This window comes from Sorex araneus, chromosome 2, assembly GCF_027595985.1.
Source record: "Sorex araneus isolate mSorAra2 chromosome 2, mSorAra2.pri, whole genome shotgun sequence".
NCBI lineage: Eukaryota > Metazoa > Chordata > Mammalia > Eulipotyphla > Soricidae > Sorex > Sorex araneus.
The window spans coordinates 252,302,825-252,326,046 of NC_073303.1; the positions used below are offsets into that span (position 1 = coordinate 252,302,825).

Consider the following 23,222-nt stretch of genomic DNA (forward strand, 5'->3'; position numbering starts at 1 on the left):
TTCTGCAGGATGCCGGCGTCTTCAGAGCGACAGTGTGAGTGTACACAGTGCTCCTGAGCTGTGCATTTAAAAACGGTTTACATGGACTTACGCATGGTGTGTGTGTGTGTGTGTGTGTGTGCGCGCGCGCGAGTGCGCGTGTGTGTGAACACAAGTTGAAACACACTTGTGTGTAAGATCACTGGGGCAGGGCACTAGGCCCCTTCTGTGGCTTTCCAGGTGGAGACCCTCGAACCCCGTTGTAGCCTATACCTGTGCACGTGCGCAGACACACACACACACACACACACACACACCAGGCCCTCAGGGCCGTGCCGCACGCGTCTCCTCTCCCACACGCTCTGCCCGGCTTTGTCTCTGAGCTGCCCGGCCCTTTGAGGCGTTTTCCTTCCCCGGGCCGAACGGGCATGGGGGCAGAGCAGACTCGCACCCACGGGACCCTGTGTGTGCTTGGAGCAGTGGAGGGAGCCTGGATCCAGGGCGCTGACGTGGGACTGGACGCACCAGGCAGGGCTCAGGCCTAGCAGGGAAACTGACTCAGACAGTCAGCGTGGCTTTTGTGCTCTGGGAGATCTGGCGGCGGTGTGGGTCTCTATGGGGAGGGGGGGCGCGAGGATGCCGGCGTGGGCGGCCCTGGATCAGGCTGAGAAGAATCAGGGAAGGGTGCCGGGTCCCGTGAGGCTCAGTGCCTCCGTGGCCATGCTGTCCCAAGGGAAGAGCAGCCTGCCTGGCGTGGGGGCACCCGCAGGTGGTTTTCTTTCCTGTGGGCGCTAGAACTGGGTATTCTTGGGGCAGGAGGTGAGGGTAGCTCGGGTCAGGGGGGAAGTTTGGTCCTCAGCTAGCCCCGACACACAGCAGGAGCAGTGCCCAAGGCCCGTGAATATATTTTCATTTCTTTTAAAATTAGAAGAAGGTGGGCTGGAGCGATAGCGCAGCAGGGAGGGCGTTTGCCTTGCACGCGGCCGACCCGGGTTCGATCCCCAGCATCCCATAGGGTCCCTTGAGCACCGCCAGGAGTAATTCCTGAGTGCAAAGCCAGGAGTAACCGCTGTGCAGCGCCAGGTGAGACCCAAAAAGCAAAAAAAAAAGGCAAAAAAAAATTAGAAGAAGGGAAAAAAAATCATTCTTTTTTTTTTTTTAATGTCATGGAGGGTCCAGGTTCTCTCAGACACTGTGACAAAGGTCGAGAGCCCTGAAATCTCCTTTTATTGATCATGTCACCTCTAAAGGGCGCGATACAGTGACATCATCAAAAACATCAAAAGAAGTTACAGAAAGAACATTGGAGCAGCAAGACACGTATTGTTTCCTCGTATCCACAGGCCCGTTCATTTTTGGCCTGAGGAAAGAAATACAGAACCCAAACTGAAACCTTTCTTGAGCTACAACTATTTGAGTTTGCATCCCAGAGACAAACCGGAGGGCACCTGAAATCTACAAACTGGGCAAAGCATTTAAAATTTACATCCCGAAGACTAGGCTGGGCCGGAGCCCAGAATCTACTGGAAAAATCATTCTGAATGTAGCGACTGTCACAGTGTCCGATGTTAACATGTTTGTTTCATCCCAACACGGTTATAAAATAGAATTTTCGAGTGGGGATGGAGGGGATGAGCCCATCTAGGCTAGTTGTCCGCCCGGGGCCCAGAGCGCCCAGCTGCTGCTCAGATGCCCTTTGACCCACTCCCTCCGCCTCCAACCTGCCCTTCCTCCCCGTGACCACCCCTGCACCATCTAGGATGGCGAATGTTCGCTTGGCTACTTTGTGTCTTCTCCAGTTCCTCTGCGGTTCTTGGCTACTTTGTGTCTTCTCCGGTTCCCGTGCAGTTCTGTCATTTGGCAGTAGCCGCCTGGACCCCGGAGGCAGGGGGGAGGGAGTTTAGAAGCCTTGTCTGGGGTCCGGGAATGACCTCTGCCCACTCTCCCCCCAGCAACTCTGACCTCCCCGCCAGCCCCACCCCAACGGAGGAGCTGAGACCCCTGCAGCATTGGGGGAGGGGGGAGGGGATTGGAGCCTCTGCAGACAGGTTTGTCTGATGGGTGGGGGCCGTGCCTGTGAAGCCACTTGGTCCCAACTGAGTGTCCCCGTGACATCTTTCCACTCCTTGTCTCTGCAGGCGCCTGAACAAGAACAAGCTCCAAGTCCTCCCGGAATTGCTTTTCCAGAGCACGCCGAAACTCACCAGACTGTGAGTAGCTGCGCACGCCCCTCCGCCTTCGTCACGCTCGGGGCCGTGTGGTTCTCGTGGAGAGTGTTGCCCGTGGGCGGTGGCGCTCGGCAGAGAGACGGGGATGGGACGTCGGGGCGGGGTCCCCAAAGTCCCCTCGACTGCGGTTTGAGAACTTTGTCCTCCTCGTGGGAGGGAGGAGGAAGGCACCTTCCACTTAAGCTGGGCCCGAGCGTATTCCAGGCAGCGCCCTGGCAGTGGCAGCTGAGTTGAGTTGTTATCTGGGCACTGGGGTTGCCCCTCGGTGCCCGGGGCCCCGCTCCTGACGACGACGGCCGGTCCGGGCGACTCTGCATCTCCGGGTGTGGGGTTCTGCAGAGGGGGGGCAAGGGAAGAGCGCCTCAGTTTCCCCCGAATCTCCCGGAATGGTCCCGGCTCTGAGGAGGGGAAGCGCCGAGACTGGGAAGCCGGATGCCTGGGGATGCTCTCGGGGCCGGGGTGGGGGGGTTGGGGGGAAGGATGTGATTCTTGAATTGTGGGTGCTGGGAGTTACTGGCAGCCAGCTGCCCCGTGGCGCGGAGTCTCAGAGTCCTGCTGGCAGGGACCCGCATGGATTGTGGTCTGAACCTGGGTACCCCCAGGCTCCACTCTGAGTGGGGCGAGCCCTGCTCCCAGTGCCGTGGGGTCAGCTCAGCTCCAGGGGGCCGCCCCTCTGCACCCTCCCCCGCCCCGCCCCGCCTGGGTCCTGCCTACTGATGCTGTCACGCGAGGCACGCAGACTCCGGGATATGGTAGGACATGGGAAACACACGTTGGCGTGCGCCCCGGAGGTCGAGAATGACTTCCGCGTCAGGAATCTTGGATCTGTCTCCCGCACACAGAGGCTGTGGACAGAGAAATGCGTTTGGGGAGGGAACGTGGTCGGAAAAGCAGAGCAGCCCGGGAGTGGCTGGTGTCTTGGTGGTCTTGCTTGCTTGCCTGTCCTTGGCCGGGGCCGCCGGTTGCCGCCCACCTCATTCCTCGCGTGAGTTCTCCTGCTCTCGGTCAGTCTGGGAGGTGCCGTGCCTCTCGCCCCGCCCTGCTGACTCTACGTGAGGGTGGACGAGGTGGCAGGCTCAGAGTCCCAGCGGGGCTGAATGAGACCCAACGGGCCTGTAGGACACCAGCCCGGTTCCACGTGGAGTTTCTTTCCCAAATACGCCCCTCCCGGCTGTCTTTCCCTCCCGCCAGGACTAACTGCACTCTCCTGCCTGCTCTTAATGAAGTCATGCAGACTGTGCCCTTCGTAACACTCCCAGGGTCACTCTCTGGGCGAACGGGAGGGGCCGGGGAGCCATGAGGGAGACAGCGGCTTAGTGTTCACTCAGCTGCAGGGCGTTAGCGGGAGGCCAGGGGGGACACTGCGGGTTCTTGCTCGGTGAGGGAGCCATAACCTTCAGCCGCAGCCCGCACTCAGCCCGTTTGTGCCGGGCTGGTCAGAGGAGGAATCTCAGGCGGTGATAACAGGCTTCAGGGGCCGGCCGCTTCTTTCCCGTGTACAAGGGAGATGCTTCCTAACACCCCCGACAAGGTACTTCTCACCAGGAGGCCCCGGGGCCTGCGTTGCAGGTTTTTTTTTTTTATATTTTCTAGGCTTGCAAGAGCCCGTGAAGGTGACCAACAAGCTAACTGCTGTTTCTCCTTCATTGTTTCCGTTTCCAACTGTTTTTCTCTGTGTTTTCTTGTGTTTTGAGATAAATCGAATCGAGCTTTCGCTTCCGGCCGAAGGTCGACAGCCAGGCAGGCAGGCATCGGACTTGCCTTGGTATCTGGCGACCTCTGTGTCCCAGCCCGGCCCAGAGTGTGGCACAGGCACTTCACAAATGACCGAATGGAGGAATGAATGAATGAATGAATGAATGATGAATGAATGATGAATGAATGAATGAGAGAGGTCTGAGGATATCAGTGGAACTCTCAGGGTGCTTGGGTTCTTTTATCCGCCATTCCTTTAACCCTGCACTCCTTCATTCATTCACTCGTTTAATCAGCTCCTTTGGGGGGCTGGTTCTAGCCGCCCCGAGGGAAGGGTGCCCATTTATCCAGGGGCCCCAGCACGACACATTCTGAATGCCTGCCAAAAAGTGGAGCGCTAAATATAATTCTTTTTTTCCCCACTGAGGCAACCACATTAACCCAGGTTTGGGCTGCAATCAACAACCCCCCTCCACCCCCCCTTTTTTTTCCCTCTCTGGGCTTGATCTTTGATTTTTCTTAATGGCCTTATTGTGTCTTTGTCTTATTTTGTCAGCCACTCCAGGGCCTTTGGGGAAGTAAGCAGGGTACAAATTAGAAATCAATAGCGGTGCAATCGCGAGTGGGTATACATAGGCCACCGGCTCTGTCTTAAAAGAGCACTGCATCTCAGTTTACATGGTGAGCTGTTTCCCCAGGAACGCTAAGTGTGGGTGGGGGGGAGGACTGTTGACTCCTTATACCCTTAGCAGGCCACGTGGGTCAGAGAGCAGGCAGGCGATGCCTTTTCTTTTCTTAGGAGATGTGTGGACCCAAAACTGCTTCTTACTGAATGCCTGTCCAAAAAAGAAAAGAAAAGAAATACATTTTAGGTAGGCTATGGGTGTGTAATAAGACATGTTTTGAGGAAGTGATGAGAAAGGGAGATGACATCCATTGAGAATCCAGGCCCTGGTTAGAGCTCCTCTACTCCGACAGACCCATGAGCAAAGCTTGTCTAACTCCAAGAGGCTGGTCCAGATGCCTCCAAAGTCCATCATTAGTTATGAGTGGTTTGGGGAACGACTGCGTCAAGTGGGTCCAGGGGCTCAGATTTCGAGACTTCCTCTCGCCCCATCCATTCATCTTGACTCCCCCCCAAGACTACACATGGCATCTGGCAAAAGCATAGGACAGGGAGGGCACTCGTCCAGCAAAGGTAGATGTGTGTGTATGTGTGTGTGTGTGTGTGTGTTTGTGTGTGTGTGTTTGTGTGTGTGTATGTGTGTGTGAGGGGTCCTTGTCCGAAGTGCTGCAGAGAAGGCCTGGGGGTGTTCGCGAGCCTGGTCCATGAGTGAGTTCCTATGACCAGTGCGACAGCGAGCGTCCTCGGAGGGAGAAGTCCGTGTTGTGTGTCCCTCCCACTTGCTGGCGGCATTTGGGGAATGAGTTTCCCAGAGGAGAGAAGCATTCCGTTCGCAGAGACTGGGGGAGACGGGCCTCCCCTGAAAAATAACAGTGTTCTCGTAATTGGTTGAGCACGCCCTCTCGCTTTGGCAGGCCATGTTTGGAAGCCTGGCGGTCACCAGCAAACGGTGTAAGCCAGTGTGTGCTGGCCGGAAGCACCAAAATCGCTGGTCTGGTTCCCTGACCCTCGGTCGTGGCCATTCGCTAGAAACTGAAGCTGAACGAGGTTGATTAAATTGTTCCCGTGCCATGCAACTCCCCAGCGACAGATTCAGGAGTCGCATTTGGGTCATCGGCTTGGGCTCTGGCGGGTTCCCCGGCCCCTACACTACTACAGTTTGCTCCCTGTCACCTTACTTCCATTTTACAAGAGAGGAAACTAAAATCCACATTTTTCCATGCCTGCCCATGTCGCCCGGATGTCTAAGAAATAGCACTTCTCTGGGAACCTTAGTCAAAGCTTCTGTTTCACCTTTACACAGAATCCTGCAAAGAGCAAATTCTTCTTTTATTTTATTTATTTATTTATTTTTGCTTTTTGGGTCACACCTGGTGATGCTCAGGGGTTACTCCTGGCTCTGCACTTGGGAATTACCATTACCCCAGGCGGTACTCAGGGGACCCTATGCAATGCTAGGAATCGAACCCAGGTTGGCCGCGTGCAAGGCAAACACTGTCCCCACTGTGCTATCGCTCCAGCCCTGCAAATCCTTCTTGAATCGGCTTCAGACTCCTATAAGCAGATCCAGTGGAACCAGGACCGAAAAGCACGTCTGGGTGCTTTGGCACCCTTGAGCCGGGCTGGAGGGATAGTCCAGTGGGGAAGGTGCGTGCCTTGCGTGCAGCCGACCTGGGGCTGTTCGATCCCTGGCATCCACTGCGACCCCCCTGCGCCCCACCAGGAATGATGCCTGAGTGCAGAGCCAGCCGTAAGCCCTGAGCATCGCCAGGTGTGGCCCATCGTCCATAAATAATTCAAGCCTTTCAGCTTCCTGCCCTGCTATTTTAGAGAGCTGAAGTTGGACTGAAAGGGAACTTATTTTTTATAACGTATCCCTCCACGTGCTTCTCTCTTTGCTGACTTTGCGCTGCCAGGGCCTCGGCCGCGGCAGCCCTGGCTCCGTCGGACCCATCGATCCCTACTTGTACGGGTGGGTAGTATGTTTATCCTCCTAAGCACAGATAGCACACGCGGCATAAAACCCTAGAAGCTGGGGAGCACTTTGAGGTTTAGGCATCCTGGCTTCTGTCTGTGAAACGCTCAGCAAGGTGCCGCCTGAACCTGGACCAGAAGACGCTCAAGCATCAGGGCTACCCCTCCGCTCCTTCTAACTTCCGTGCAGCCCCTAACCCGAGGGTGAGACACGCTGGGGACTGGTAGGCCCTGCTGGAGTCCTTGGGCTAGTCGCTGAACCTCTCTGGGTGTCAAGCTCCTCCTCAAGAAGGTGGAGAATGGAAACCCCTGCTCTCTCTGGTCATGGGGACGGGTGAAACTAAAGCCGCAGGCAGCTTTCAGCATTGTGACAGCGCAGAGCAGCATGAAGAAAGGCGCTGAGGAACTGTTGGAGGTGACTGCCATGAGTGGGGCATATGCTAAGGTCCTGGGGTTGGAGGTGTGAGCACCAGCACCAAAGAGTTCAGGCTCCCCATCAATGAAGTTCCAGGGAGTACCCAAGCAGAACAGCCTGCATGCTGCCTCCATCAGGGGTCCCCTGAGGCATGGCCATCTCACACCTCTCTGGGTCACAGTTGAGGGGGGGTGGGATGGGACACCATCTATCACAAGGGTCTGTAGGCTGCAAATTTTCTCCTCTTCTCACAGCCTCTTCCAGCTTTGTCTTTGACCTGTGCCTGGGGAGGGAGTAGGAGATTTGGAGTTATGTGGAGACGGAGTAGTTGTCACTTGTCACTTGTCATCCCGTTGATCTTCAGTTTGCTCAAGCGGGTGCCAGTAACATCTCCATTTGTCCCTGTCTCATGTTAGTGTAGCCCAATGGTATCTGCTCACTCCAGGAACAGGAAGAGCCTCAAACCGTTCATTCAGGGTTTGGACTGAGAAGTCTGACCATCTCATAGGTGGGTGGCCACGCGGTCTTTTGACGTCCCGTGGAATCCAGTCGGTAACAGCTCTAGTCCAGTGGTCATCTCTGAATTGCATTACGTGTTCGGCCCATCTGATTTTCGACGCCTTGGCAAACGAGACATCACCCCTGATTCTTGACCATCGACGGAGGTCGGAACTCCGGATTCCTTCTCTCGCTTGAGTGAGACGTGATACTCCAAGCATAGCTCTTTCGATTCCTCTTTGGGATACCCGAATAGTGCTCTCATCCTGTCTGCATAGGGCCCAGGTCTCTGAGGCGTATGCTAGTGCAGGAAGAACAACGGAGTAGTTAGGTCACCAGAAATCCCCTAGAGAGGCAGGAGTTGTAGACAGTAGTTAGAGGCCCTCTGCTTTTCTCCAGCGGGGCGAGCTTTGGAAGCCGACGGGAGACGCAGTGCTCTGAACTGTTTCCGTCAGAATTCGACTTGGTTCCATGAGGCTGAGCAGGCTGCTAGGGTTGGGGGTGGGGGGGGGCGGTGCGTGGAGGGTCCCACTCACTTGTCCTGGATTCAAAGAAACGGCTAAACCTGGGCAGATGGTTCCAGGCCCTGTGGCTGAAGAAGCCGTTCTGGCCCCCGCAAGACAGACGCCTCCAGACCCTCCGCACTCGGTAATGGGAGGTTTGGGCGGCTTTAGAAAACGCCCCTGGGGGTCAGACCCATCGTCACTCACGGTCTCCGTGGACTTGCAAGGGACTTTCGAGACGTCGATCCCCAGGCCACTGCAAAGAATGGAAGACGGGACCCAGGAACCCGGGGGGCTGTGGGCAAGGGGATGGGGAGATGGGGGGGTGGGGGCAAGTTGTGTGTCTCGCTTCCCTCCCAGAGAAGTCAAGGCTTAATTCCTTGCGTGGGGGAGTCCCCCTCTTGCACACGGATACCGGAGTCCTGGGAACCCAGGCCCTGTGTCCCCACACCAGCCAGAAATCGGCTTCTGCAAGGTGAGGTGATGTTTCTCTGAGGTAGCCCAGGATTAGAGCAGAGAACGGGGCCTCGGAACTGTACGGATCTGGGTGTGAATGAGACCCTCGGGGTAAGAGTGACGCCTCGGTCCCTGGCTGGTCGGTGCCACGGTAAGGACGGCAGCTCCGGATCCACACAACGGGAATGTGTTCTCTTGTCTGCCGGCAGCTGGACCTCACACGCCCAGACTCCATGTGACAAGAAAACAGGTCGTGGTGGGTGCCTGGTCACTCTTAGTGTTTCTGCGTGGTGTGGTGCTCTGTGGAGGGCCTGGTGCCAGTCAGGATAGAAGGTGTGGAAACTTCCTTCTTTCCTCTCCCCCGCTGAAGTTTTTTTTTTTCTTTCTTTCTTGGTTTTGTTTTGGCTGAGCACAGAAGGCTGTTGTGCTATTCGTGGTGCCGGTTACAAGGCTCGTAATTTTAATTGTCTCGTAGACTCCTACCGTAGAGTTGCAGAGCTCGGAAGCTAGGCTGGCTTTACTGCGCATATGAACCCTTGGGAGTGTTGTTAAAAATGAGCCTTCCAAACTGTCAGGAAAAAAAAATGAAGTCAAGGAATTTGCCTACAAATGGGATGGACATGGAGAGTATCGTGCTGAGTGAGATGAGTCAGAAGGAGAGGGACAGATACAGAACGACTGCATTCATTTGTGGTATGTAAAAAAAATGAATAAATAGTAGAAGACTAATATCTATGGCCAGAGAAAACAGGGGTTAGGAGGACTGGTCAGTGGTTGGAACTAATCACAAGTATGAAGATTGTGTGTGTGTGTGTGTGTGTGTGTGTGTGTGTGTGTGTGTAGCTGAGGGTAGGTAAGATAGAGAAGAGACCAGTATGACAATAATAGCTGAGAATGATCACTCTGGACAAGATTTGAAAGTAGGTAAAGGGATATTCTTGATAACCTTTCAGTATCAATATTGCCAACCACAATGCCCAAAAGGAGAGAGAGAGAGAGAGAGTCAAGAAGTTTGAGGGGGGGCCGGAGCGATAGCACAGCGGTTAGGGCGTTTGCCTTGCACGCGGCCGACCCGGGTTCAATCCCCGGCACCCCATATGGTTCCCCCAAGCACCGCCAGGAGTAATTCCTGAGTGCAAAGCCAGGAGTAACCCCTGAGCATCGCTGGGTGTGACCCAAAAAGCAAAAAAAAAAAAAATTGAGGGAGGGAGGGAGAGAGAGAGAGAGAGAGAGAGAGAAGGAGGGAAAGTGCCATAGGGGTATAGGAGGCAGGCTAGGGGTGAGGAGGGAAGTGATGGGAGGGAACCTGGGGACACTGGTGCTGGGAAATGTACACTGGTGGATGGATGGGTGTCGGAACACTGTAGGGCTGAAACCCAGTCATGAACAGCTTTGTATGGGGTGATTCAATTAAAACCTTTAGAAAAACAAAATAGAATGCGCCTTCCAGTTCAGTAGTCCTGGGGCGCCTTCTGGTTCAGTAGTCCTGGGGCGGGCGGAAGAGTGTGTGTGTCTAACTCCCAGGATGCTCTTGGCCCCCAAGCACACCTTCACAGCAGGGGGCTCACAGGCGGCAGGTTTCCAACTTGGCAGATAGAAAAATGCCCCTAAGGTACTAGTTAGAAGACCGCCCCCCACCCTGTGTCCCCACGACAACCAGCACCCTAGAGCAGGGTGGACTGAGGGGTCACGGAAAAGAGGCATCAAGGTGATTGCGTGTGTGCCGTCCAGCGGGTGTACCTTGAGGAATACCCACGCACGTCCTTGGGGCGTTGTTCTCCGTGGGGATTTGGAAGCAGGCAGAGAACCACAGATCTCTTGAGCCCTGACAGTGCCCTCAGCATCTTGCTCAGCTGCATATTTGGGGATGTGGGGGGTGTCTTTCCACAAAGTTGGTATCATGCCCACTGCACAGATGTTGAATCAGAAGCTTGTGGAGGCGAACCGACTCACCATAAGCCCCCCAGGTTTTTCTAACCCCGAGTTTTATGTGTTTTCCTGCCTTCCCGTGTGCTTCCTGAAAGTCCACTAGAAGAAGAGGGGCTGGGGGATAGTCTTCAGGCTCTGCAGCTTTTAGGGCTTCCTATTCTCGACTTGGAGGCGGATGTGAGCGTAAATGAGTGCGTGTTCCTATCCAAGACCCAAGGCATTCGATCTGAATTATTAAAAAGGAATCATTTTAACTTCGGTGCTTGTTTTCGTGGAGTCTTCCGAAATTTCTCGGAGTGTATGAAGTTAGCAGAGTTGTTCTCTGAAGCTCCTGAAGCTGCTTGGGCCAACAGAAGACTTCTGGAGAGTCATCCGGTAATAGTCGCACGAACAGCGTTCTGCCACTTGGAAACTTCAAAATAAAAATTCTCTCAAGAAAGCAGGCAGGCCAGGCCAAGCTGCGACTTTACAATGCCTTGCAATTGCAGAATATGCTTGTGATTTTTACAGTTCTGCACAGCCTTCTCTGCCACATCTGGTTGATATTACCGGCGGGGATGTAGGGGGAATAAACCATGGGCTGGAATGCGAAACATTCCACGGAATGAGTTTCTTATAGGGTGCTGCATAAAATATTCTGAGTCTCCCTCTCTTTGGAAGGATGGCTTAAGTGATTTCATGGATTTACTATTTCTTTGGCTCAAATGTCAGGGTTACCCCGGTCTCCTTGGCGGGGTTTCCGTGGTGATGCTCTGAAGATGCGTGTGAAGGGTTAAACCACTCCAGAATCAGGCCACGGGCGACCGTGGCAAGAAGGACCACCCTGGGAGGAAGTCAGACTGAACATTGGCGAGAAAGAATCCCTGGGCGCTGGTGAGAACAGGGAACTCCAAACCTCCCAAGACAGCCGAGGGCAAAACAAAACCCGTCCTTCCGCACCCAGCCAAAGCCACTGCACTTCTAGGCACCCTGTGTTGTGTGCGAAAAGAGCAAGTTGGGGGAAAAAATTGAGAAACCAACAGTCAGTGATACCCGGAGCTCAGTCACTTCCCTGTTGGGGACACGGTGGGTGTGCGTGTCACCGCTGCTCTTGTCCTTGGGGTGTCATACTGAACAAGATGTGTTTCGTTGGAGCCCCGGGGCTGTGAGCTTGCATCTCCCGTCACCTAGCTCTCCTCTGGCTTCCTGGGCAGGGAGACGCACCAGGGGCTCTCCCTGCATAGACCCTCGTGTGCTCTCGGCACCTTGGGTGTGCGGCGGGCTCGGTGGCCATCACTGGAGCCTCACGAAGGTCAGGATCTCCAGACTAAGTGCCGGGAGACATAGAGGCCAGCCTTCCCCAAGGCCCCGAGATCCACCATCTCCTCATCTGGGGGCTAGGAACTGTCTAGGGAACTGAACATGTCAGGGAAATACCACATTGTGTATCAAAAAAGATCAGCCCTTTGAGGTAGGCAGACCCCAGACACATCCTCTTCAGTCGCCTGGATGATGCAAATGTACCCACATCTAATAATCTGGAAATATTTCTTCTCGAACCACATTCAGCAACAGCAGAAAGATTTCTAAAGAACGTAATCATTCTTTCATTCTCAACCAGCATTTGGGAATCTCTCCGGGGGGCAAGCAGCACTTTAATTTGATGTCCCCAAATTCTAGTGTGATTTAAAAGCACACACACATGCATGAGTGTGAGTGCGCATGCGCGCGCGCACACACACACACACACACACACACACACACACACACACACACACACACCCAGTCTCTCTTTTTGGCTCTCTTCTGCATTAACTATGGGTTCAAGTCTCCTGGATGTTGAACACTAATTTCCATTTATAAGGTTTGGAGGCCATTTACAAAGTCCTGGAGATTGAAGCTTGTAATGAAAGTGTTGACACAGTATTAACAACAGCAAAACTATGATAACACCGCACTGTCCAAACCAAATAGAAATGGAGAAGTTTAAGTAAATTTCACGCTCCTTGCCTGTATGTGGTGTTTTGGACCCAAGCTTTTTGATTCATGGTTTAGAATAATATTTTAATGTTTTATTCATGGTGTGTCTTCCCATCCTCTCTTCTCTAATTCTGCTCAACCTTCTGATGGGGATGAAACCTGCTTAGAAATCCGACCCCCTTTGGATTGGCGCTGCCTGTTGCATGGCCAAAAAAACGCTCCCCTTGGTTGGCTCACTAGAGTGCCCAGCTCTTGGTTGATGATATACCCCCTCACTGACATATCCAGGGCTCTGGGGCCCAAATTTTTCATGAGTGAGTCAGCTTTTGATTGAAACATACACAGAACCGTGCCAACATTTCTCCTGGTGAAAGAAATTATATTGACTCAGGGAGGCCAGAATGTTCTGGTTAGGGAAAAAACCATATTTTTACGAAGGTGAAATAGTAACCAAGGCTTGAGCCTCTCCATTCGTTGTGTTTGACTGGGATTTATGAGAGTACCGTGAAGCCCAGAGAGACAGATCCTTAACACTGTTAGAAACGAAGAGTCAGTGGTAGCAGGTAGCACTGTGGGAAGAAATATTGGGTCATCGTTACTTTATTTTCATATTATGGAATTATCTGCAGGTTGACTTTAGGTTGACCTTGTGACCACTCACTACTTTCGGACTAGCCAGAGATTCTCTTGCCCGCACACCTGGCTGTCTTCCCTAGGGCCTCTCAGTGGGGATGGCCTCCAGCTTCCCTCCCCACCCCGAGCAGAGCTCCCGGCGGCTGAAGACCACCGGAACCTAGCTACAGCCATGCTCGAGGCCCCTCTCCACATGTTCGGGCGGGGCTCACGCATGAAGGTACGGGCAGAGGAACCCAGGTGTGTTCCATCAATGGCCAACGTCCAGAGACTTAAAAGCAAGCTCCCAGAAGTGCGCAGCCGCAGATATCTTTAGCCTACTTCTCCCTCTGGGAGAAACTGGCAAGCTTCTGAGAGAGTTTCCTGCCCATATGGGACAGCCTTGCAAGCTTCCCATGGTGTATTCATATGCAAAATCCAGTAACAAGCTGGATCTCATCCCCCTGACCCTGAAGAGCCCCCAGTGCAACATCATTAGGAGGGATGAGTCGAGAGAGACTTCTAAGATCTCAGGGAAAGGACGAAATGAGAGGTTACTGAGCCCGCCCGAGAAATCGGTGATTAACAGGATTTTCGTGTGGAATTATCAACCCCTTCTGAAACTCTGGGTCTGTTTTTTTTTTTTAAAAAAAAAATGTTTTCATGTTGTTTTGTTTCGTTTTTGACACTTGGTGGTGCTCAGGGGTTACTCCTGGCTCTGTGCTCAGGGATCACTCCCCGTGGTGCTTGAGGACCCTGTGGGGAGCTGGGGATCGAACCTGTGTCGACCACGTGCAAGACAAGGGCCCTACCTGCTGTGTCATCAGTTTGACCCCGGCTTTCGATCTATTGGCCTCATTCCGTGTGTTCTCCAAAGCACGTATACATGCGTCGATCGGCAGCTTTCTCTCCCTAGCAGGATCTGAGACAGGTAAATGAAAATCCCTGCCTGGTTGCTGAATCAGGGCACCGATATATCATTTCACTGGAGTGCAAACCACCGACTTCTAAATTAGCTCGAATTATTGAGCAATACTGCGATAAGCTCCTAGGGGTGGTCAGAAAAACAGCCGCCCAAGCTGAAGGCAGCAGACGCTTTGTCTCCTGGGCTCATAATTGGTGTTTTGGGTGTGGAGAGATGGCGGTGTCAGATCTGTGTCAGAGACGGTAAACAATTAGCGTGAATGAAGACCTTCTCCTCCCCCCACCCCACCTCACCCCGAAAGAGATGTGCACAGCTCGGGTTTCCGTGGGAGACCTCCTCCAGGAACCTTGGCTCTCCTCTGCCATGGAGCAGAACATTGTCAACCCCCCGGTTCCCCGGGGCTTAGCCAGTGAACAGAATTATCTTAGGAAATAATTGTTATGGCTTTCCCTTACTAATCGCTCTCCCTGTAGATCCTCATCCCCCGGCTCTGCACTTCCTTTATTTAAATGAGAGTGAGGGATGGGGACTCATTAGGCCTAATGAGGCTGGAGAAGCAGAGTAGGGGGAGACCGGTTGCTTCGGGGGTCCTCATTCACCACTTCCAGCCCCCCGCGTGGAGAGTCCCTGACAAGCATTGGGAGGAGACTGGGTAGAGTTCGTCCGGCTCGACATCTGACTGCGGGTACCAGTTTCTTTCCGCTGCTTTCCCTCTGGTGCAAGGGACCATCCATCCTCCATCAGGGGACTGTGAGGACTCCTCACGGCATCTTCCCTGTTTCTTTCTTTTTTTGCCTTTTTCTTTTTGGGTCACACCCGGCGATGCACAGTGATTACTCCTGGCTCATGCACTCAGGAATGACTCCTGGCAGTGCTCGGGGGACCCTGTGGAATGCTGGGAATCGAACCCAAGTTGGCCGCGTGCAAGGCAAACGCCCTCCCCGCTGTGCTATCGCTCCAGCCCCTCTTCACCGTTTCTTGGGTCTCCTCAGCAAGCTCCACTGTCCGCCCAAACTGCCGCCGCCGTGATCGTTTGAAGTCAGTTTTCCCGGGTCCTCCCCGCTTAATCCTCCGATGATGTCACCCTGCCCCAAGAAGAAACCCAAGGTCTTCGTGACGCACTCGGCTCTCCTCTCCCCTCCTGGCGCCCTCCCCGGCTGCTCTTGCCACAGCCCACACATGGCGGCCTGATGGGCCTGCTCCCCACTCTCAACGCTCGCTCTGATCTCCGCTTTCACACAGGCCCTTGGCCGTGCCGTCACTTCGGGCTCGAGCATGTTGACCCCAGATGTCAGTAGGTCCAAGCCCTTCTTGAAATTTCCGGTCCCCGTCACTCCAGTAGGGAGCCTTTCCGCCCCCCCCCCCCCCACAAGGACAGGGCGCCTTCTCACACCCTCTGTGACATGAGCTTCCTTCGTTTTCTTGACCAGGCCATCACTACACAACATTCTTTTTTTTTTAAGAAATTTTATTGGATCACCGTGAGATACAGTTACAGACTTGCATGATTATGTTTGAGTCACACAGTGCTCGAGCACCCACCCCTCCACCAGTGCACATTTTCCACCACCATTGATCCCATTGTCCCACCCGCCACCCCCACTCTCACCCCACCCCCTCCCTGCCTCTGTGGCTGGTTCAATCCATCCTACTCTCTCTCTCTTTAATTTTGGGCATTATGATTTGCAATGGGCTGGAGCGATAGGGCGTTATGATTTGCAATGGGCTGGAGCGATAGCACAGCGGTAGGGCGTTCGCCTTTCACGCGGCCGACCCAAGTTCGATTCCTCCGTCCCTCTTGGAGAGTCCGGCAAGCTACCGAGAGTATCCCGCCCGCATGGCAGAGCCTGGCAAGCTCCCCGTGGCATATTCGATATGCCAAAAACAGTCACAACAAGTCTCACAATGGAGACGTTACTGGTGCCCGCTCGAGCAAATCGATGAGCGACGGGATGACAGTGACAGTGACAGTGATGGTTTGCAATACAGATACTAGGAGGCCATCGTGTCTGGTCCTCGGTCGACTTGGAGCACGCGTCTCCCATCCCGGGCGATCCCTCCAATCATCGTTGCCTTAGTGGTCCCTTCTCCATCCCAGCTGCCTTTCCCCCAGCACATGGGGCCGGCTTCCAAACCATGGCGTGCTCCTTCCGGCCCTTATCGCTACTGTCCTTAGGTGTTAGTCTCACCAACATTCTTTTTTCAGGGGGGCGCAAGGACACTTGTCAGTGCTCTGAGCTTACTCCTGGCTCTGTACTCAGGGAGCAGCCCTGACATGGCTGAAGGAACCAGAGACAGTGCCGGGATCAAACCTGGGTAACAAATCCTCATTTCCTTTTTGCTGTTCTTTTGGGGCCACCCCTAGTGGTAGTCGGGGAATCCCTCCTGGCTCTGCTCCGGGATCACTCCTGTAGGTGCTCACGAAAACCACAGTGGGGTGCCGGGAATCGAATCTGGATTCGATTCAGATTTGCACTAGGTGAACGTCCTACTCGCTGTGCTCTCTCTCTGACCTTGCACCTGGAAATTATTTTTTGCTCATTCTCTTGTCTACTCTCTGCTTTCTGTCACCCAGTAGAAGGTAAACTTCTCCTCCTCCTCCTCCTCCTCCTCCTCCTCCTCTTTTTTTTTCTTTTTGGGTCACACCCGGTGATGCTCAGGGGTTACTCCCGGCTCTGCATTTCAGGAATTACTCCCGGTGATGCTAGGGGGACCCTATGGGATGCTGGGAATCGAACTCGGGTCGGTCGCGTGCAAGGCAAACGCCCTCCCCGCTGTGCTATCGCTCCAGCCCCCGAAGGTAGACTTCTTGAGGGCAGGCTTTCACCCAACTCATTGGTTTTATCATTGCTTATTGCGTCTAGCACACAGTGGCCACTCAGTGAATAATTCTGTCATGACGGGGAAAGATGAGGAACTTGGCCTCCCCGAATCTGTTTTCTCCCCTCTCCATGTACGCTCAAAGGAGCCTTCTATTCAAAACTATAACACTCTCATCCCTCCGAAAAAGTCCCCAACCTCTGTTTAAGTGCTCTTGTATACCTAAATACACACACGGCACATACACACAGGCACACACACACAGACACAGACACACACACACACACACACACACACAGAATCCTGAGGGTAAACCTAATGCTCTCTGTTTCATCCCCTGGTGGTATCTGGTCTCTGTCCCCCCCCACCCCCCCACACACACGTGCACACACGTGTATTCTTTGCAATTGGGTTTTATAAAATAGAAGGATCCGGCCTGGACTCTGAGTGGGCCTGTGCAGGTGGGTCCCTACACACCCAGAGGGTCCAGGTGGCAGGTGGGAGCAATCTCTGAGCGCCGGTGACATGGGAACAAGACTTCCCTGGAATCTGCTGCCGGCACACGTGAGCAGGTGCCCCGGACCGGGAGCTGGGGAGGGAAGGGTGCGTTGTGATGCTCCTTCCCAAGATCGGGGAGTAATAATCTGTGAGACAGCGAAGTGAGGAGATAAACTGTGGAGTCTCCCTCTCTAGGCCTCATTAATTTTTTTCCCACTTCTAATGGGCTCTAAAAGGGACTGTCTAGCTATTGGAAGCTCCGGCTCAGCAAGGCTTTACCAAAAATTAAAATAGAAAAAAACAAAGGGGGTGGAGTGAGGTGGGGGAGAGAAAGACCTATGGAGACTCACAATAAAATCCAAACCTTCGTCTGAAGACAAAAAAAAAAAATCTCACTAATTTACTGAACCTTGACCTCAACCTCCAAATTATTTCTTTCTTGATCTCAGATCTAAACCAGAGGTTGTTTGAAAGACATTTGGCTAATTAGCCTAAATCTGAAGTGAACCATGTCTTCTGAAAGAATTGAACCAGAGCTGTGCTGGAACAGCAAAATATTGATGTTCTCCAAACTCTCCCTGAGTCTCTGCCTGGCGTGTCGGTGCATCAGCCTCCTGCTTCTTCCTCCTCTCCCCGCACCCAGCCTCTGGCCCCTCTCCCCGCACTGCAGACCTGCCAGCTCTAAACAGTCGGCCCGTCTCGGGAGAAACCCTGGTCCTCAGGACCGTCCTCTCAACATCCAGGATGACGAGAGCTGCATCTTCATCCCCCTGGACCACGCTGTGGGGTGGGAGGAGGCATCTCTCCTCTCATCTCTGTCTGCACCCTTTAGGTGGGGAGGGGAAAGGAAATCAGGATGGGAGGGGAGGAAGGAAGCCGGGGCTGAGGAAGAGAGGGACAGAGGTAGGAGGGACGGCACCAGTGAGTGGCCGTGGGGTCTCGGAGGTCAAGACAGATGTGGCGGGGGCCGAAGGAAAGAGAAGGGGCATCTTTGGGAGTAACTGCATTTCTGAGTCGGTGGTTTCCTCTGGCGCCACAGCCCGGGCATGTTTCGGGGGTCCTCCTAGCATGATGCCCAGGGGTTACTCCGGACAGTGCTCCAGAGCTGTGCCCAGCATGTGGGAGCAGGACCACGCCTGGGGCTCCAGTCCTCAGTGCAGCCTGCCCCGAGGGCGGCACGAGCCCATTTTGCTGACTCCCCAGCAACGCGGGCTCGTGTGTGTCTTTCCCCCCAAAGCAGGCGGGAGAGTTTCTGACCACACATGCGCCTCTCCCGGCTGTGCGGAAGCCGTGACAAGGCTCCATCTCCATAGGAGGCCGGGGCGGAAGGGCCCGATTCTTCATCAGACGGGTCAGGCACAGCCCAAAGACATTGTTTGTTTGTTTGTTTGTTTGTTTGTTTGTTTGTTTGTTTGTTTGTTTGTTTGAGCCATGTCTTGTTTCACCAAGAGACACTGGAAGAGGGGCTGGAGCAGTAGCACAGCGGGGAGGGCGTTTGCCTTGGACGCAACGGACCCGGGTTCAATTCCCAACATCCCATAGGGTCCCCTGAGCACTGCCAGGGGTGATTCCTGAGTGCAGAGCCAGGAGTAACCCCTGTGTATCGCCAGGTGTGACCCCCCACAAAAAAAAAGGAAAAAAAAAGAAGTTTCATTGACTTCCAAGGAATCAGCATCGATGCCCCGAGCTGGGGCCAGGCTGGCTGGGGTAGCAGAACCTTTTTTGGATACTCCTTTGACAGAGGTGATACCAGGCTTGCTCATCCACGTAAGAAGCAGCCCAGACCTCGGACCGTGTTGTCGAAGGACGTTGGAAGGTAGAATGGCTGCCTCCAGGCCTCCGGGCTCGCAGCCTGTTGGAGGAAGGGGGACCCCAGACCAGGCTTGAGGGGAGCTGTTTCCAGGATGACTCCAACAACATGGGCACGGAATGCGTGGAAGATGCCCCCAGACCCCAGCCTGCTGTGCCGGGGTGTCAGTGGGAAACCGAGAGGAGAGGAGGGCTTCTTTTTATTTTATTTTTTTAAATTGGATCACCGTGAGCTGCAGTTGCAAAGCTTTCATGTTTGAGTTTCATTCACACAATGATCGAACACCCATCCCTCCACCAGTGCATTCTCTACCACCAATGTCCCCAGTGTACGCCCCCTTTCCCACCCTCCCCCTGCCTCCATGGCAGACAATTTCCCCCATACTCTCAAATTTTGGGCATTATGGTTTGCAATGCGGATACTGAGAGGCCATCACGTTTGGTCCTTTATCTACTCTCAGCACACATCTCCCATCCCAACCGAATGGTTCCTCCCACCATCGTCGTCTTAGTGATCCCCTCTCTATCCCAGCTGCCCTCTCCCCCAGCTCATGAGGCAGGCTGCCCACCGTGGAGCAATAGTCCTGGCCCTTGTGTCTACTGTCCTTGGGTGTCAGTCTCATATTATGTTATTTTGTATTCCACAAATGAGTGCAGTCCTTCTATGTCTGTCCCTCCTTTCTTTCTGACTCATTTCACTTAGCATGATACTCTCCATGACCATAAACTAAAAAAGCAAATTTCATGACCTCATCTATCCTAACAGTTGCATAGTATTCCATTGTGTAGATATGAGGAAGTCTTTTTATTCATTTATTTATTTATTTATTTGCTCTTTGGGTCACACCCGGTGATGCTCAGGGGTTCCTCCTGGCTCTGCACTCAGGAATGACTCCTGGCGCTGCTCAGGGGACCCTATGGGATGCTGGGAAGCAAACCCTGGTAGGCCGCGTGCAAGGCAAACATCCTACCCGCTGTGCTACCACTCCAGACCCCAGGAGGTCTTCTTGATTGGAGTGCAGAGCTGGCAGCAAGCCCTACCACACCCAAAGTGCCACCCGCTGTGCATTTCTGAAGTCAGAAGCTCCATCAGCAAGATCCGCCCCCAGCAGCATCTTCATCAGGGGATCTCGGCTGAGGATTCACTGATTCCCTAGAAGGAGCTCCTGCATTTAAGTGAGAGTAAACAAAACAAAACAAAGCAAAACAAGCAAACAAAAAAAAAAAAACAGGAAGACCCCAGCATGTGTCCTGCCTGCTGGCAGCCACCAGGGAACTGGCCTCCTGGGTAGAGCCCCCACATCCTGCCTACCTGTGTCTGTCTCAGCCCCCCCACCTCCCTGGCGGCTAATTAGCCAACTCCAATGACAAGCCCCAAATTGCATGCTAATGATGACAGCCTTCCCCTCCCATGAAGCGCTGGCTTCCCAGCTCAGCGCGGGAGCTTCATAATATCTCTTTCCCGTGCTATAATTTGGTCCCTCCATGGGAGGCTGCTCTGCTCCTGGCTCACTTAGCACTAAATCTCTCACTAGATACCCTCATTACTTCATCTTTCCAGGCCCCGGACCAGCCCAGGCCTCCCCTATTTATTTATGGGGGGGGTGTGGGGGGGCCGGGAAGCTGTTTACTTCCCTGTTGTAAATTACTTCTGGCTCCTGGCCGGCTGATCAGTGCCATGATAGACTAATAGCCCAGAGCTCCCCCATTTGCCTTGTGTGATGAGGCAAATAATATGCTTAACTTATGGGAGCGGAGGGCGCCCTCCATTTATTTTAGTGGGGAAACATTCGGGGGAGGGGGGATCATTTACCTCATGGCTGCTGGTGGAAGTCGGTATAATTATGGATAGAATGATGTGAAACAAATCGCCACATCCATAAATCTAAACCTCCGATTTATCCACGGCAGACCGGGCGTTTCTGGAGCGGGTAGGAGAAGCGTTGGTCCTCGTCCGTGTATTTCAGAGGAAGGCAACGCTCAGCTCCGCTCTTTAAGCAGGATTCGGATGTTGTGGTGCATCCGGGCTGGCTCTTTTGTTCAAGGCACAAGAGCTCATTTGCATCTCTGTCCCCCAAACCTGGGAGGGCTTGGGCCCTTCAGTCCAAGGCCTCTAAACTCAAAAAAAGCAGAATCACCCGTGTTTTTCTCAGTGGTGGCCAACTTCCGATCTCTCTCCATCTTCCTCCTCCCTTTTCCCTTTCCATCCTTCCTTCAGTTTTGACATTGACAGAATGAGCTGAAGAATTTTTTTTATATTAAATTTTCTTTTTATTTATTAGAGCACGTGTGCGACATTGGAACATTTAGAATGGAGGAAGAACGTGCGTAATAGGGCCAGACATTCAGAAATCACTGCCGCTGACGTCGCCGTGTGTTTCAGTTGAATTTTCTTCCCTAAAGTTTTCTTTTTCTTTTTATTATGGAGTCCCTGTGAGAGAGACCCTGACAAAGCTGTTCAGAATTAGGTTTCAGTCCTGCAGTGTTCCAACACCCATCCCTCCACCAGTGTGCATTTCTCAGCCCCGGTGTCCCCAGGTTCCCTCCCATCACCCCCCCATCCCACAGTTCAAGACGCTGGTCTTAATTATTCGTAAGACTTCCGACCTCTGGCCTCTGCTTCTCGGGTGAACCACGATCTGAGCACTTGTAGCTACGAGCCTTGAATGAAGGAAACTCATCGTCTGTCAGCCTTTCCCACCAGTGTGTGAACTCCTTGTGAGTGGGGGGTAAATTATGTTTCTATTTTTGATTAGCAGGGGTTCCTACGGTGCCAAAATATTTTTTAATAAAAATAAGATGAATAAACGGTATCCTTACTGGGGGTCACTGTAACCAAGTGTCATGGGCTAGATGGGGGGAACAATAGACAATTTGTTTCTCGCGATTCTGGAGCCGTGGTGTCGGAGAGCACGGTGGCAGCTTGGTTGGGCACTGGTGGTGGCACTTCCCAACTTGCAGACGATTGTCTTCTTGTGGTGTTTTCACAGCGGGGTGGCGGATGGGGGAGGGAAGGAGACAGAGAAGTGACTTTGTCTCCGCTCTCTTCTCACAAGGGCTTGGAGTCCATCAAGAGGACCTTCCTCTCTGGACCTCTGCTAAGTCCCCCCCCACCCCACCCCCCTTGAAATACCATCACTGTAGAGATTAGAACTCCAGCATGCGACTCTGGGGGCGAGAGACCCCGTTACCCACTCTGTCTGCTGTGGGAAGTCCGGTGACTGAACTGCATGTGGCTTTATGGAGCGGGCTGCCACTGAGGATGGGGTTAGCAGCTTCAAAGATGCAGTTCCTCCAGGCCCTCTGTCTGAGTAGGTGTGCAGTGAAGGAAGCGTCCTGGCCAACTCAGTTTGGGGAAACGGGCTGGAACGAAGAGGGGAGGCTTCCTGATTCGCTAAGCTCCGTGGAGCCCCTGCTGATAGGCACTGTGAATTTCCGGAAGGTGGAAGTAAGGACCCAACTAGCTCCTAAACGGTAGCACTGCAGCACTGTCGTCCCGCTGTTCATCGATTTGCTCAAGCGGGCACCAGAAACGTCTCCACTGTGAGACTTGTTGTGACTGTTTTTGGCATATCGAATACGCCACGGGGAGCTGGCCAGGCTCGGCCGAGTTCCTAAACATTTTTGGTCTGTGGTATCTTTGTTCGTGGAACTTCAGTCTTGTAGGGCTGGTGTTGAGAAAGACATGCGGTTAGGATTTGTGTGGATCCACTGTGAAGAGGCTGTGGAACGACTCTCGGCATGAAGCTGGCGTTGGGGGGGGGGGGGGTCGGGGGGAGGGCACTTGCTTTGCACGCGGCCGACCCAGGTTTCCTCCCCGGCATCCCGTAGGATCCCTCAAGCCCCCAGCAGGAGTAATTTCTGGGCACAGAGCCAGGAGTAAGTCCTGAGCACCTCCAGGTATGCACCCCCGCCCCACCAGAAGAGAAAATCTGCCATCCGTTTAGTTTTCCCGGCCGGGAATCCAAAGGAACCGACGATCGGTGCATCCAGATTGGTGTTTCTGGGGCTCCGTGCTGCCGTGCTGAATTGGCCCTCCGGAGCCCTCAGCTTGTCGGGCCTGATTATTTGTTGAGATGTCGAGATCTTTAGGTACTTCTTCAGGCACTGAGGTGGAGAAGCTTTAGAAACGCCCCCAACTTCTTCCCCAAAGCCTCCCGTGATTTGCTGAGTGAAAAGTAGTATTTCCCCCTCCGTGTCAACCCGGCCTAAACTTGCAGGTCCCGTGAGAAGTCCTCCACCCCCTCCCCCGCCTCACTTGCCCACCACCCTCGCTCCTTCCCCTTTAACTCAAGCC

At 53.6% G+C, this 23,222-nt stretch overlaps 1 protein-coding gene across 2 annotated transcripts in view; it reads left to right on the forward strand.

Annotated features, from left to right (window-relative positions):
* SLIT3 (slit guidance ligand 3) overlaps positions 1-23,222 on the forward strand; it is a 517,570-nt gene that overhangs the window by 114,238 nt on the left and 380,110 nt on the right. For both annotated transcript variants that reach the window (XM_055125249.1, XM_055125250.1), the window contains one exon: positions 2,118-2,189. In XM_055125249.1, the coding sequence (XP_054981224.1) occupies positions 2,118-2,189 (72 nt within the window). The remainder of the gene's footprint in view (positions 1-2,117; positions 2,190-23,222) is intronic.